The sequence below is a fragment of the Harpia harpyja genome, chromosome 2, assembly GCF_026419915.1.
Source record: "Harpia harpyja isolate bHarHar1 chromosome 2, bHarHar1 primary haplotype, whole genome shotgun sequence".
NCBI lineage: Eukaryota > Metazoa > Chordata > Aves > Accipitriformes > Accipitridae > Harpia > Harpia harpyja.
Window position 1 is genome coordinate 90,373,821 of NC_068941.1, and position 14,843 is coordinate 90,388,663.

Sequence of the window (14,843 nt, forward strand, 5' to 3'; positions counted from 1 at the left end):
AAGCTTCCCACGGAACACCAAAGTCCTACAGCTACTGAAACAGGTCAAGAACGAGAACAGAGCCACCTACACCTCGTGCTGATGGGCGCACCTCTGCCACCCAAAGACACCAGCCCTCGAGAGACGCCAAACTTCGGCACCCCCCAAGCCACCCTAACTGGCCCAAAGCCAGCGGGCCAGGCGGCCGCCCGGGAAAAGCTGCAACAGCAGCAAGAAACGCTTGTTCCCTCCGAGGGCAAGACACAGGAAAGAGATCCCAACAGCAGCGCCCGAAAGTGCCGGAGCCCAGCACCCGAAAGTGCCAAAAGCACCGCGCTAGAGCCAATGCACACTGCTGGAGCAGGCTTGCCAGGAGCCCAGCCCACCTGGGGACCACCGACCCCGCAGCACTCGAGGGCTCTGCGCTCCCTCCCGCTCGGGGACCCCAGCCTCCCACACCCACAAGACGATGGAGGACACATCTCTGAGCCCAGACCCCACGCTTTTCCCAACTCTACCAGCGGGTCTTCTGTCTGCCAAAAGGCACTGCACCTACCCATCCTCCTCCTCCCACCCTCACCACTGGAACGCGGTGGTCAGAAGGTGGGGGATGTGTGGAGGCTGCTTGGCTGCAGCACTGGAGGGTCTTTACAGCCCCAGACCACAGCAAGGACATAAAATGTACCAACTCCAACCCTTTGCATTGAGATTTCCTAAACCCATACTGAAATAAGTATAAACAAAAAAGCAAGAGCCTTTGAAAATGCATTTGTGAACAGATGGAGGCTGAACATTAAAATCACTGTTTTGCCGACCAGGAGGATATATTGACGCCTTCAAGGAGATACCATTTCTTAACACAACACCGTTATGTAGCACCATTCACCATTTTCTGTTTTAATTTCTCATTTACTATGTGGACTTTGGATGAAAATTAAAACTTGACAGAAAGACAAGAAGCCAAGGTTAGACAGTAGTTTTATTAGTTAACTGAAACTGCATTACGTGGGGATATGTAAAGCTTTCTGTAATTAAAGCACTTTGAGTCAGTCTTAAGCAATCAGTGCAAACAAGAAAAATATCCTTAAGATGAAGCTGGCTGTTGGCTGCTGCAGCCTCTGTAGAACCAGTAGATTTCGGCCCAAAGCCGGCTCCATAGAGAGCAAAACAATTTAATTTTTTCTCCAAACTCAGACACTGTCATGTTTGGATGAACTGCTGTTTCAACCAAACAAAATAACTACAATGAATAAATCTTCCTGGCACTTCCAGAGGCTGCCACAGCTACCAGAAAATACAGCATCCCCTTTTCCACAAAAACATACCCAATTAGAGGCTGCCACAGCTACCAGAAAATACAGCATCCCCTTTTCCACAAAAACATACCCAATTTTCTGATTCATGTTAAAGCTTTGAAATAAATTTACTGTTTGAAATAAGCTTAGTTTAGCAAATCATAGGAAACACTAGCCTTAATAAAGACTATGGTCTCCCCTCCTACTGCCTGATCCCCAGCTGCACTCAAGGCAGCTCCTGCCCAGTTCATCTCAACTGCACACAATAAACCCCAAGCCTCTGACAGTCCACTGGTGTAGTTTATTCCCAAGCAACATCAGCTGCCGGGCAAGCAGATTACCTGCCTCCAGATCCACCTTCACCTTTTAGAGTACTGGCAAGAAAATTTCTTGTTATAATAGGGCACTGTGCGTCCCAAGCAGGGATGGTTCTAGCAGACCTCCTTGCACCCTCGGTGCTGAAAAGCCAGGACTCCGGAGCAAGGACAAGGACAGGCAAAGGCAGCGTGTTGAGCAGGGGCCAGCACACCAGGGAAGGGACCAGTGCAGTGAGCAGTAACCCCAGCACAGCCCCTTCTCCGGCATTTAGGTGTTTATTAGGCGATAACACATACCGTAAAAGCTGCCTGTGTGTTTGTTCACAAATCCAAGTCAGAGAATCTCAGGAGACGTATTCACGTGGGAGACTGAACTAGGTCAGGTTGGGGAATACTTCACAGATCAAGGTCATTCTTACCCAAGTTTGGGGCAATCTCATTCACCTGCAAAAAACTGGCAAACATTACAGATCTCTGCACATCACCCTTTATGGGTAAGGCACTGATGCTGCAGCACCCTTCCTCCCCAGGGACACGGGCCATCCTGCATGCTGTTTGCAGCCATAGCTTTGTTAGGACCCACAACAATTGTCTAGTAGCTGCCCAAACTTTCGATGTAATAATCATAATTACAGAAAAACTATCATAAAAAAGCCAAGGAACATTGAGTTTAGAACCTTCAGACTTTTTGCTGAAATCTGGGATAAGAAACAGTCCACGCGCCAAGTAGCTTGAACACTAACAGCTTACTCAGTTTAAGCAAACTGAGCAGGAAGTTTCAAAAATCTGCAGAAAACTCCCCACTATTTATTTAGGAAGAGCAAAATTCCACCTCAGTGTATTTTTTTATATATATATATATATATATTTTATATACACACACACACATCTTCCCATGAAATTGCTTCAGCAAAGCTTCTTTTTGATTTATAAGCAGCTTAGTTTTCCAGCAAACTTGTGTTCAGAAAAGAAATTTTAAAAACAGCACTTCAGGGTTCTGTCTTATATTGTGTCAATATAAATCCAGATCGAGTTTGCTGAGTTTAAGACTTTTTTAATTAAACTCTAAGCTATGCATACTCCCCCAGGTGACCTGGAAGTCAGCCTGGGTTCTTTTCTATTCTTGCCTGAGAAGTGGAACGATTGCAAGGAGAACTCGATCTGCCCAGTTATACCTGTACCAGCTCCCTCCTCTTTGAAGTTTGTTCTCGATTATGAAAGTCAGCACTGTTCAGTGTGACAGGCAGGTATACGAAAGGCAAATATCAGCCCTGTGGTTGGTGCAAGAGCCAGAGCAAATCTCAACTCCAGCTCCTGTTCCAGCACTGCTAGTAGGAATACAGTCTTATTTCTGTCTCCCAAGAGCTACCTATATGGGCCAATAATACAGAGGAGAATCTGCTGAGCCATTAAAAACCTTAAAGTTCTCCTTTGCAATGACATCCAGTAACGGATGACTGATACTGTGTTGTTATAGTGAGACTGAAGCCCACCACACTAACCGTTACTTCCCCATAAATTCTTCATATTTTCCATGTGTCCATATCCCGACATGTACCATTTTATATTTAGACTGTGTCTTTTTGGAGCACAGAGCATTGCTCGTCCTGTCCCCATACACCTACGGCACAGAAAGGTTCTCGTCTGCAGCTCGGGCTGCTGCAGACCACAGCGTTGCAGGCACTAGACCAGCCACACAGCTACTCCTCTATTAGAGGCGTTCACCACCTAAAATAAAGCACTTTAGCCTGTGTTGCTTGTAAACAACATAATCCAATGCATTTTGGTGTTTGAACCACGACTGCCTGATGATAAGAGACAGGGCTTGCAGGGACAGGCACCACCTTTGAAGAGAAAGCAGAAAACACCCAAATCTCATGTCCCCACACCCCAGCGCTTGGCACAGCACCCAGGACATAACAGCAGCTCGCCCACTGAAGGCCACGCTGCCACCCAAGCACCAGGAGAAAAGTTTTCCGGACCCCTCGCCTATTCAAAAACAGGTCATCAGAACCGGGTGTCCGGCGCAACACTACCGAATGCCAGCCCCGCACGCAGCCAGGCCGCTGGAGGAGGGGACGCAGCCGTCGCCCAAGCCCAGCGTCACGCTTGCCGCAGGGCACCCACCCCAAATTTCCAAGCCAGAATGGATCCAAGGCACTAGGACCCGGCAGGCAGGCGCTGCGAGCCTGCGCCCTGCACAGCTGCACCACTGCACAGCCTCAGCCGCACCGCAGCCGAGCCAGGCAGCCGCCGCTCAAGGACGCAGGAGCACCCTCCGGTTGATGTTTCTTACACCACAAATTTAATTCTTTTTAGCTAAAACCGAAACTCTCCGGATTGCAATCAATACACCAGCAGCACCACCCGGGAGACGGTAACCATGGCAACGGACCGAAAAGCAAAGGATGCTGCGGACCAGCCCCGGCTCCCCGGTAGCAGGAGGAGGTCAGTCGATTTTAGCTCATCTCCATCAAAACAACTCATTCATTATTTCACAGCTGAGCACCCTTCCGCAGTCACCCAGTCCCAGCCATCAGCGCGTCTGTGCCATTTAGCCTTCCCTGGGTTTAATTACATCAAGAAAAGCTGATTTAAATATATGCCTGCTCTGCTTTACTGCTCAAAGATTTAGAACAACCAAAACTGTTTATCCCTTGTGAGACTTTGACCAGCTGCTGGAAAAGCAGCTGGTGCATTTCAGCGTGCATACAACTGCCTCTGCTTTCTTTTCTGAGCAATTATCATCCTTAACAAACTTCTCTCCTTCACTCGTTATGGAATTCCTGGCCAGCAAGCCCCCTTTCCCTCACAGGGCAGGTAACTGAGGGCACCCACAGCAAGGCACAATGCCCCCTCTCACCGATCTGCGGTGGCATTCTCTGGGGCTGCGAGCCATTTTACCATCCATAAAAAACAATCAATCAAAAACCTGGCAGAAGAGCATTCCTCACTGCACCAGGAGGAAGATCTACATGCCTAGCTACGACAGTCCCTGCATCTTCACGGCCCGTTTTCTTCCTTACTGTTTTGCATTCTTTAGGTGTTTTTCAAAGAAACAAGACAGACTTGCAAACTCTTTAGGAATGGGTGCAAAACCCCCTGCAATTTAGCTTCCGCAAGCCCCGCTTGGTATTTGGGGCTTTATTGTGCATTAGTACAACACAACCGCCCCAAGGAAAGCCTCAGTTCCCAAAGCTGTAGCTCCTGAAGCCTCCCTTCTATTAAAAATAAACTAAAATTGCTCATTGCTCCCCCTCAAACATTTCTAAGGAACTTAAAAGTGCCTTGCGTTTAATTTAGCAAGACACCCTCCTGAGCGCCTGTAAAGTAGGTCACAGTCACTGTCTCAGGTTCATGTTTGGGAACTGAGGGAGAAAGAAAAGGAAAGAAGAAATTGGTCCAAGGTCACGCAGCAAGACCTTGACAGGATCTTAAAAAAAATAAACAAACATAACAGCCACATCCTATTTAAAGACCAGCCCTTCCTGGTGAAGTCAACGGCTAACAGCAGGGAGCTCCACCAGGCATAGTGCAGGGAATCTCGTGCCGAACATAAATGAACTAGGAGTTTTGTTAACAAAAACACAAGAAGCGCTGTGCTGTGCTGAGTTTTGTGCTCGTCTCCGCAACGCTGCAGAATGCAATGACTCTATGTACAGAGAGGTTTTGCTTGATGCACACTGCAGGAGCTTATCCTGTATGTGAAACCAGCCGTGATTTACTGACATAGCATGTTGTCAGCAAAGCCACAAAGAAAGGTGTAATTTAGCGAGAAGAGGTTTAGAATCAAGAGGCTCTCACCTGGCAGAGCCGCTGGGTGCAGCCAGAGGGAACAACCCCCGGACGGTTCAGCTGCAACAGAACAGCAGCATGTCACCACCCAAAACTTACTGCCTTGACACAATGAAAGACCCATTTAACAGCAAAAGCCTGGCACAGCTCCTCGGCTCACATGCACCTGGCAAATGTTTTGGGGAAACTCCTCTGGGGGAGGCTGGCGGAGTAGGCAGCAGCGCCAGTGAGCAGGGAAGAGGGATTACATCGGTGTCTCTGGGAAGGGAACACGGTAGCGCCAGGACCGGTCTCCTCTCTAAGGGTTTGCACCCTCTTGGAGCACTGCTTTACCCCTGGAGCAGAGACACGGCGCTCTCCTTCGCATATCCACCTCTCTGCACTGCTGGGGCACGGGACTGGCTCTTCCACTGCCCCCAGCACGAGGCCACGGCAGATGTGGGGTGACGCCGCAGCAGTGCCAGCGGTGCGAGGCAGTACCACCGCAGCCATGGTACGCTTGGGCTGACCGTGAGGGACGCTCCGTGACACAGTTCAAACGTGGGGCTTGTGTCCCTCATGTTGCAGAGGGGAAAATCAGTTCCTTCAAAGGCAAAAGCAAATGCATTGATCAGAAAAATTGAAGACACTGATTAAACACAGCAACGCTAAGCACCAGTGTTACATGTGGGCAGACACACAGCTTTTAAAACATGCCCTACAACCTCGTGGACTACAAACGGAAGTATGTGGCCCAGCCTTAATTTGATCAATTATTCAAATATTCTGCTGACTAACGAGGGCTCCAGTTTGTCCTTTCATGTACCCAAGAGACAGAATTCTCAGCTAGAAAAGCTATAGTGGATCTTTACTAGACTACATGAAAGGAAATATTTGGCCACAGCAATTCTGCTTTTCTTCTTGGCCGCTAAACAGCCATAATGCACACATGCAAATTAGCCCACTTATCAATTATCCAAAGGCTGAGTCACTCCTGCCCCTCCTCCAAATCCAAATTTTTCCAATCCAAAAGCTGGCCCCTCCAGCTTGTGCAATTTACACTCCTTCTTAAATGCTATTTCTTAAATCTTCTCTTCATTTCTCATAATGTTTTGGCTCAACCTTTAATTTCAAACCAGTATTTCATGCAGATGGGGAAGATGCAGGTTATCCGTACAAACTTCCCATTCCCCAGCACAGTCACCTTCACAGGTCAAAACAGCTCTGCAAGCAGTACCTGCTGCCAGGAGGGGCTGGAAACCACGCTCTGCTCAGAAGCGAGATTTCCTTGCGTTTCACAAATAAGAAGCTCCAGCTTGGTGAAAATTTAAAGTTAACGTTAAGGGTTACGACTGCAAAACGAGCTCTGTCTTTACTGTGCTAGCAGAGGAGTTTCCACAGGCAATCCACAGTGACTGTGTTATATTTTTTTCCCTGTGGTGCAGATTCCTTCATCCCAAACGAGTCTGCCATGGAACTGTTCTGCCACACCCTGTGCAAGGAAGCCGGCCCCCATTTCTCAGACGGACTGAAGGTTTCCAGCACCACACTGAGGAAAAAGGTGAATTACACTGGAAACAAACCCCAAAACATGTAGCTACAAACAGCAGATGATTAAAGTGAAAGGTGATGCTTTTTTTCAAAAAAAAAGAAGTTTAATGTGAGTGTCTCTGAATACTGACAGCTCTGCTCCTGTAACACTCCTCAAGGCCCACCGGCCTCTTGGACCTGCCCTCATCGATCTTTCTATTTGCTACTGGAAACATCTGCATGAAACAGAATCTTTGTTTCTAGAGGCGACTCACGTGTTTAGTCCCTGGTCTCAGACGACCGCTGCCGTTACCTGCAAAGGTTTCCTTCTTCCAAATGACCAACCCCCCCAGAGCTGGGCAATGCTGTCAGGGCCGTAGGCGCTTGTGCCACAACAAACAGCTGTGCCCAGCCTGCCCCAGCAGCGCTGCAGCCCACCGAGGGGTCAGGGGGGCTGCGGACCAGGGGAGGGGAACAAAGATTCTGCCCGCAGCACCACTGTGAGCCCCATGCTGCCTGTGCGAGCACGGTGCCGGCAGCAGGGACCCCAAGGTGGGGGGCTCGGTGCCCACCAGGACAGGTGCTCCCCCTCCCCACAGAGGTGCTCCCCACCTCTGTGGTAGGGGGGGGCCCAGATGATGGGGAACCTTGAGCTACCCCACGGGGGGGGGAACAGAGCCAGGGCCCAGCCCTGCTCTGTAGCTGCCAGTCCTCCCACTCAGCACAGCCCCCCCAGACACCCCGTGGGGGCTGGAGTCCCCCAGCACTGCCCCCCCCAAACACCCCACGGGGGTTGGGGTCCCCCAGCACTACCCCTCCCCACTCCATACACCCCGTGGGGGTTGGGGTGACCCAGCACTATCCCCCGTAGACACCACATGGGGGCTGGAGTCCCTCAGCACTGCCCCCCCCCCCCACTCCCCAGACACCCCACGGGGGTTGGGGTCCCCCAGCACCAACCTTCAGCCTCTGCTCCGCTTCAGGGGGAGCACCCCAACACCGAGCCCCCAGCCCACGGGAGGGAATGCTCCCCCCCAACCAACATCAACCCCACACCCCCGCCACGGGGAGGGACACACTTCGCCCACCCCAGCACCGACCACCCCTCACACAGCCTCCCACGCACCTCAGCACCAACACAACACCCCCCCAAAAATACACACACACCGGGGCGGGGGGAATTTCCTTCCCCCAACAAGGCCACGCCCGGTACCTGCCGCACGGCTGCTCCCCAGCACCGCCTCAACGCACCGCCCCAACCGGCCGCCTCAACCGGCCGCCCCAACCGGCCGCGGCGAGGCCCCCGCGAGGCCCCCTCGGGCTGGCCGCCTCTCCGCCTCACCGCCCCCCCACCGCCCCGCCGCCCCGCCGGCCGAGCTTCACATCAGGCACGACACAGGGCAACCCTCGGGGGAGGGGGGCGTTAAGAAGGGCGGCAATAGGGAGGCCCTCTCACCACAACGCGCATGCGCAGTCCAGGTAGCGAAGCCGAACTGGGCAGGCCGCGCTATGGCGGGGGCGAAGAGATATAAAGGGCGGCGGGGCGGGCCCTGGGGCCCGGCAGAATGGGGTGCGGCGGGGTTAGGGCCGGGCAAGGAAGCGGGACGGAAGGCGGAACCACCGGTAAGTGCTCCAGGGATCACCACCACCCCACCCCCATTCCTCCCCGTCTCGGCGGGGCCCGGGCCCCGCCGAGACGGGGAGGAATGGGGGGGGGGGGGGGGGGGGCACGTTTGGCCCGTGGTGCCACGTTTTTTCCCCCCAAAACCCGAGCAGACCCCCTGTGCCTGGGTGTACGCCGCGCACACGCCCAGGCAGGCTTTTCTCTGCCCGTTTTTTTTTTCTGCAGAAACGGGTTTTAAAGCTCCCCCAAAATAAAAAGCTCCCCCAAAATAAACTCGGGCCTTAAGAAGTCGAGGCGCCTGCTGCGGCTCAAGTAGCTCAGGGCCCATGGTTAGCTCTGAATCTGGCTTGGCTGGAGCCCACCGTGCTCAACTATCTCTTTCTCCCGCAGCAGCCAGATGCCCAGGAGGAAGGAGGTGCCGGCGCTGGGCAGCCTTTGCCTGCAGAGCCTGGTCCAGCACATGCAGAGCGTCTGGGTGAAGGACTACAGCGAGAACTACCTGGATGAGTACCAGTTCCGCTTCGTCATGGGGCCCTTTAACGACCTGGGTGAGACGTGGGGTCTGGGGACCCCCTCCGTGAGGAGGAGGAGGATGGGTGAGCAGTGCCGGTGCACTCTCGCTGACCTGCGACCACCCCTACAGCCGGCAGTTTGGTGCAGGACCTGATCCGGCTGCTGGGTGAGAGCCGGCGCCTGACACGGGCGGCACTCCACCTGCTCCTGCTGCCTCACCTGCGGGAGCTGAGCCTGCGCCCTTGCTCTGGCCTCACCAGCAACGCCATCGGCCAGCTCGTCGCCCTGCGATGCAAGGTCAGCGGGCTGGGGGTGCCGACCAACCGTGGGGCTGCAGTAAGGGGGGCAGGGGATGCCCACCCTCCATGGGTAGGTGCAGGGCAGGGCAGAGGGGTGTCAGGGTCCCCTTCACCCTGCTGAGGGGACTCCGTGTGCTTGCGGCAGAACCTCAGCTCCCTGGACCTGCACGGCTGCAGCCGACTGTCGGCAGACATGCTGGTGGACCTGGTGGAGGGGCTGCCACAGCTGAGCCGCCTGGGGCTGGCGGAGACGCAGGCCAACGTCCAGGTGCTCTCAGCCATTGGCTCCTGCTGCCGGCGCCTGCAGGAGCTGGACGTGTCCCACTGCAAGAAGGTGTCCCCACGTGCCCTGCAGCACCTGGCCTATGACCCGCTGGCACAGTCCCTCTGCTGCCCCGTGCTCCGCATCCTGCTGGCCCGCGGCCTGGAGCCCACGGAGGATGGCGGCATGGTGGTGGCGCTGGCCTTCCTGCTGCTGGCCCTGCCACGCCTGAAGTTCCTGGCACACGGCGCCGTGCCAGATGCCCTTCGCCTCCTCCACGGTCGGCAGCTGGACGGTATGGGGGACACTGAGGGCTTCCCCTCGCTGGAGGAGCTGGGGCGGCGGCGGGGGGCTGCCCCAGGGGGGCCCTGGCTCACCCTGCCCCTGCGGCAGGTGGAGGAGGTGGAGGAGCCCACCCTGGCTGCCATCCACGCCATCTGTCCCCAGGCCGAAGAGGTCAGCGTGTGGCTCGGGGACGGCCCAGGCCCGGCAGGTGGCTGGGAGCTGCTGGGCTGGGGCCGCCTGGCCCGGCTGACCCTGGGCTGTGCTGGGCGGCAGGGCCGGGTGCTGGCAGAGGTACTGCCGCTGGCGCAGAGGCTGGGCCCCCGCCTGCAGACCCTGGCCCTGCACGGCTTCTGCTGCCAGGACGAGCTCTCCTTGGCCGCCCTCCTCGCCAGCTGCCCTGGCCTGCAGGCCTTCAGCGCTGAGCTGCATGCCCCGCCGGACACCGACCCCAACAGGGAGACCCTGGCCGAGCCACCCCACTGGGACACTGACCTGCTACCCCACGGCCTCCCCCAGCTCCAGAGCTTCTCCCTAGCCCTGGCCGGCACCACCGGCATCTTCTCGGCCCGGCACGGGCTGGCGCTGCGTGCCACGCTAGCCTCACTGCTGTGCCATGCCCCGCGCCTACAGACCCTCCGCCTGCTCGGCGTCCCCTTTCCGCTGGACTCGGTGTTTGAGACGGTGCTGGCAGCACCGGGGCCACCCCTGCTCGAGCTGCAGGAGCTCTCGCTGGCCGAGAGCCAGGTGTCCAGCCAGACTGTGTGGCTGCTGCTGGCCTCTGAGGGCTGCCTGCGCCGCCTGGACCTGTCCCACTGCCAGGACATCCACCGGCGGGACTACGACAGCTTCCTGCAGGCGGTGCGGAAACAGCAGCTGGATCTGGACATCACCTGGGAGTAGCTGGCGCTGGCTGCACAGGGCTTTTTAATAAAGCATTTACACCACAGCTGTTGGCACAGTCTATGCGCCGTCACAGCGGCTGGCCTGGCCTGGCTGGGCCCCGTGGCCCCTCTCCCTCGTAGGAAGGGGCTGTAGGGGCTGCGCCTGTGGGACCGGGGGGCTGGCTTAGGTGGGGTGACCCCCCCTCTGCTGTGCTTTGGGGTGCTGGCACCACTGGGGCCGGGGCAGCTCCCTGGCGGTGGCTGCCCACCACCCGCATGGCACTGTCCCCCTGGCAGCATCTGACCCCGTGTCCCGGGGAGATGCGGGGACCCCAGCACAGCGGCTGGCAGCACCAGGTGGCACTGCCACGTCCCCACACAGAGCTGCCGCCGGCTCAGTGCCGGGGGCCATCGGTGAGCCCTGTCAGCCTCTCCGACTCTTCCCAGAGCTTGCGAGCGAGGCCGGCGTCACGGGCGGCCATGGAGGGCAGCGCCAGCCTGCAGTTGCTGTCGAAGTACTTGCCCGTGATGCCCGAGACCTCCTCCGAGACGGCGCAGTAGATGGTGCTGATGGCCCCCTGCTCTGCCGACTGCCGGGCGAAGGGGGGTGAGGAGGGGGCCCAGCTGCCCCCTGCCCACCCCACCACTGCTGTGGCCGTGGGATGGGAGGTCTGGGCAGGATCTGGCGGGGTCCTGCCCCCGCTCACCTTTATGAAGGGGCGGATGAGGGCGAAGAGCACCCGGACGGCCCAGCTGAAGTGGCGCATGATGCTGGTGCTCACCACGCCGGGGCTCAGGGCGTTGGCGATCACCCCTGCCAAGCCACACTGTCGGCGCTGTGCCGGGGTGCAGGGCTGGGGCCACAGGGACCCTGGCACGGGCAGGGCCCCGGTCCCTGCCTCCAGGGCCCAAATCCCTTGTTGCCATCCCACCTGGAGCAGCACCAGTAGCCCCAAGCCCAGCCTCGGAGCGGGGGCTGTTCCGTGCCCCGGCACTGGGGCCACCTTGGGGGACGTGGCCATCGCTGGCCAGGAGTCTCCCACCCACGGGGAGCATGGGGGGTCCCAGGGAGTATCTACCAGGGCCGAGACCCCTCAGCCCCATCGTGTGGCCCCCGTGTCATGGCACAGCAGCACGGGGTGGTTGGGATGGGCAGATGGCCCTGGGGTGCAGCCTTCCCTGGGAGCCGCGTGGCGTGGCACGGCACGGCACAGCTCAGCAGGGTATGGCTGGGCATCGTACATCACGGCACAGCTCCATATGGCATGGCATGTTACGGCAAGGCATGGTATGGCCATGCATGGCACAGAACAGCTAAGCACGGCATGGCATGGCAAGGCACGGTATGGCACAGCCCGGCGCGGCTCAGCCCGGCACCCACCTGTGCCCTGCAGGCGCCGCGCCAGCTCGGCGGTGAAGAGGACGTTCATCAGCTTGGTGCTGTTGTAGGCGGCATCGAAGCCGCCAGGCCGCTCCTGCCCGGTGAGGTAGCGGCCGTTGGCGGTGCCCGCGCTGTGCCGGAAGGACGAGACGTTGACGACACGGGCGGGCGCTGACGCCTTCAGGAGGTCTGCGCAGAGCAGGGGGTGAGCGGGGAGGGGTCCCCAGAGCCCCCCGGCCCCGGCAGCCCCCGGCAGCTCACCCAGCAGCAGGTTGGTGAGCAGGAACGGTCCCAGGTAGTTGGTGGCGAAGGTCTGCTCCAGCCCCTCCGGCGTAATGGTGAAGGGCAGCCCTGGAAGAGGGGGGCGTGGGGCACCGTGGGGCCGGGAGCCGGGCTGGCATCACCTGCCACAGGGGGACAGGGAGCTGGACCCCGGCTGGGGCCGAGATGTGGGCAGCGGACGCCTGACCCTGACTCCAGCGCGTACCGGTGAGGCCGGCGTTGTTCACCAGCACATCCAGCCGCTTCTCCTCCCGCAGCACAGCCTGGGCAAAGGCGTGCACGGAGGCCAGCGATCCGGTGTCCAGCAGCCGCAGCAGCACCGCGGGGTTGCCGGTGGCCGCCCGGATCTCCTCCACTGCTGCCTGGCCCCGCTCCCTGCTCCGGCACGCCAGGATGGTGCGGGCATTCCTGCGGGCCAGGTCCAGGGCCACGCACTTGCCGATCCCTGCAGCACACGGAGCGGGCGCTGGCTGATCCCTGCTGGGTCCCCACGGCGAGGGGTCCCTGCGGGTCTGTGCCCCTCTTCCCAGGGTCTGGGCAGCCCCGGGGGCAGGGCAGGGCAATGGAGGGGGACTCCATCCTGGGCAGCTCAGCCACTGCCAGGAGCCCAGTGCCAAACCCAGGGTGCCCCAGCACCGGAGCGGGGGGTGGTAGCGGGGGGCAGCGGGGCTGGGCTCCTGGCTCTGCAGCACAGTGTGGCTGTGCAGGGACGGGGACAAGGCAGGACAGCCGCCGTGGGGTGTAGGAAGGAGCTGGAGGTGGCAGCTCGCCACAGCTCGGTCGGTGGCTCACCCTGGACCGTGTGAGCAGGATGGCTGCCACGGCCACCGAACCCACCCAGCAGCACTGTACTGGCACGGCTCCACATCGGTGCTCTGGCGCAGCGGGAAATGAGAGGCACCCAGAGGGGGACGGACCCCAGCACACATGGGGCACCCTGTCCCTGGGCACACGGGGGGACACCCCAGTGCCCTGCATGCAGGGGGACACCCCAACCCCGACACAGGGGCTCCACTGCACCCCCAGCCCTGCAGGTCCCACCGCCCCTGGCTGTGCCAGCCCCCGCCCCGTGCTTTGCAGCGGGACACGGGTGGGAGCAGCAACCCCGTCCCCAGCACGCAGCTCTGGCTCCGGTGCGGTGTGGTGCCGATGGTGGCCGGCAGTGCGGTGGTCGGCTGGGACGCAGCCAGCAGCGCGGTGGCCTTGGCTGTCAGTCATTAACCCAGCCGGGGCAGAGTCCAGCCATTGAGGCTGGGCCGGGGCTGTGGGCACAGGGGTGCCCAGAGCCCAGCGAGGCTGAGCTGCTCCTGGGCAGAGGATGCCAGCCAGCCGGAGCGGCTCGCCGGCGACCAGCTCCCGAGCATGCGGCACAACGGCCGTCAGTCAGCACGGTGCAGAGGATGTCTGATGGCACCTGGAGCGAGCGTGCTGTGGGCATGGGGCACCGGCAGCGCATCGTGCATGCCCAGGGCCCAGCTACCAGCCACTCCTGCAGCCGTTTGCACCACCAAAGCAGAGGCTGTGTGTGGTCCAGTGGCTGGAGAAGGGGGACCCGTGTCCCCCGTGAGCCACCCCACAGCACTGTGCCGTCATGCCGTCACCCACACACATGCCCCCAGCCCCTTCTCCATCCCGGGGGAGCAGAGAGCTGCCACCACCCCCGGCTCCAGCTGCAAAAGGAGGGTGGCTGGGTCCCATGGCCAGGCAGGACCCACAGCCCTGCACCCGTGTCCTGCACCGCCCCCCAGCCCCACCCCAACCCCTGCAATCCCCTGCCACCAGTCCCCGCTCACCGCTGTTGGCTCCGGTGACAATCACCGTCTTGCCGGTCAGGTCGGTGGGACACTTGCGGGGGTCCCAGGTGCGTCTCCTCCTGGCCCAGAGGAGCAGCCCCAGGAGCAGCGTGAGCAGGAACCAGCACGGGTGGCTGCAGGCGCTCGGCAGCTCCATGGCTGGGGCACGGGGTCCGGCCGGGGCGCGGGGTCCGGCTGGGGCACCAGGGTGTAGCTGGGGGACAGAGTCCGGCTAGGGCTGGAGGTTAGCCGAGAACCTTCGCCCAGCCCGGCAGCCCTGGTACGGCACGGTCCCGTCCTGCTCGCCAAGCCTCCAGGAGCAGAGAAGGGACAGCCAGCAGGAAAGTGGCTCACTGGGCTCTTACCTTGGGAGGGGCAGAGCAGGCAGGAGGCTGAGCCGCACGTCCCTTGTGCCATCCCGGGGCTGCTCGCCCACACCGGCTGGGGAGCGCCCTGCCAGCCCTGGGGCAGCCGCTGCAGGAGGGGCAATGCCCACCGGGCAGCCCCAAGGTCCCCGTCCAGCCACGCGGGGACACTCGGCCACGAGCCAGGGCTGGAGCCACGGCCCCTGCGGGAGCAGGGACCTACTGGAGGGGTTCACCGGGACGGGGGGGCAGCCCCAGCGAGG

General features: G+C 59.3%; 2 protein-coding genes across 5 annotated transcripts; one reads left to right on the forward strand and one right to left on the reverse strand.

Annotated features, from left to right (window-relative positions):
• Positions 1-238: 238 nt before the first annotated feature.
• LOC128139036 (uncharacterized) lies at positions 239-10,824 on the forward strand. 4 transcript variants are annotated; one of them, XM_052780939.1, is made up of 6 exons: positions 239-944; positions 3,911-4,039; positions 6,811-6,926; positions 8,910-9,067; positions 9,163-9,329; positions 9,477-10,824. In XM_052780939.1, the coding sequence occupies exons 4-6, from the start codon at positions 8,917-8,919 to the stop codon at positions 10,776-10,778; spliced, it is 1,620 nt and encodes a 539-aa protein (XP_052636899.1). In that variant the 5' UTR covers positions 239-944; positions 3,911-4,039; positions 6,811-6,926; positions 8,910-8,916; the 3' UTR covers positions 10,779-10,824. The 4 variants fall into 4 exon arrangements, with proteins under 4 accessions (XP_052636899.1, XP_052636898.1, XP_052636901.1 ...); XM_052780938.1 differs by lacking the exon at positions 239-944 and having other exon boundaries at positions 3,438-4,039; XM_052780941.1 differs by lacking the exons at positions 239-944; positions 3,911-4,039; positions 6,811-6,926 and adding an exon at positions 8,401-8,518.
• Positions 10,784-14,607, reverse strand: LOC128139037 (retinol dehydrogenase 12-like). The gene is made up of 6 exons (XM_052780942.1): positions 14,216-14,607; positions 12,628-12,867; positions 12,402-12,491; positions 12,141-12,329; positions 11,467-11,573; positions 10,784-11,349 (listed from the first exon to the last, which is right to left on the reverse strand). The coding sequence occupies exons 1-6, from the start codon at positions 14,370-14,372 to the stop codon at positions 11,155-11,157; spliced, it is 978 nt and encodes a 325-aa protein (XP_052636902.1). The 5' UTR covers positions 14,373-14,607; the 3' UTR covers positions 10,784-11,154.
• Between the last annotated feature and the right edge of the window lie 236 nt (positions 14,608-14,843).

Excerpts from the sequence above, each read along its gene's own strand:
- LOC128139036 (XM_052780939.1), top strand. The coding sequence starts at position 8,917 with ATGCCCAGGAGGAAGGAGGTGCCGGCGCTGGGCAGCCTTTGCCTGCAG. Across the intron at positions 9,068-9,162 it reads GGGGCCCTTTAACGACCTGG|CCGGCAGTTTGGTGCAGGAC; the intron begins GTGAGACGTGGG and ends CCACCCCTACAG. Across the intron at positions 9,330-9,476 it reads TCGTCGCCCTGCGATGCAAG|AACCTCAGCTCCCTGGACCT; the intron begins GTCAGCGGGCTG and ends TGCTTGCGGCAG.
- LOC128139037 (XM_052780942.1), bottom strand. The coding sequence starts at position 14,372 with ATGGAGCTGCCGAGCGCCTGCAGCCACCCGTGCTGGTTCCTGCTCACG. Across the intron at positions 12,330-12,401 it reads GCTCACCAACCTGCTGCTGG|ACCTCCTGAAGGCGTCAGCG; the intron begins GTGAGCTGCCGG and ends TGCTCTGCGCAG. Across the intron at positions 11,574-12,140 it reads GCGGCGCCTGCAGGGCACAG|GGGTGATCGCCAACGCCCTG; the intron begins GTGGGTGCCGGG and ends GTGGCTTGGCAG.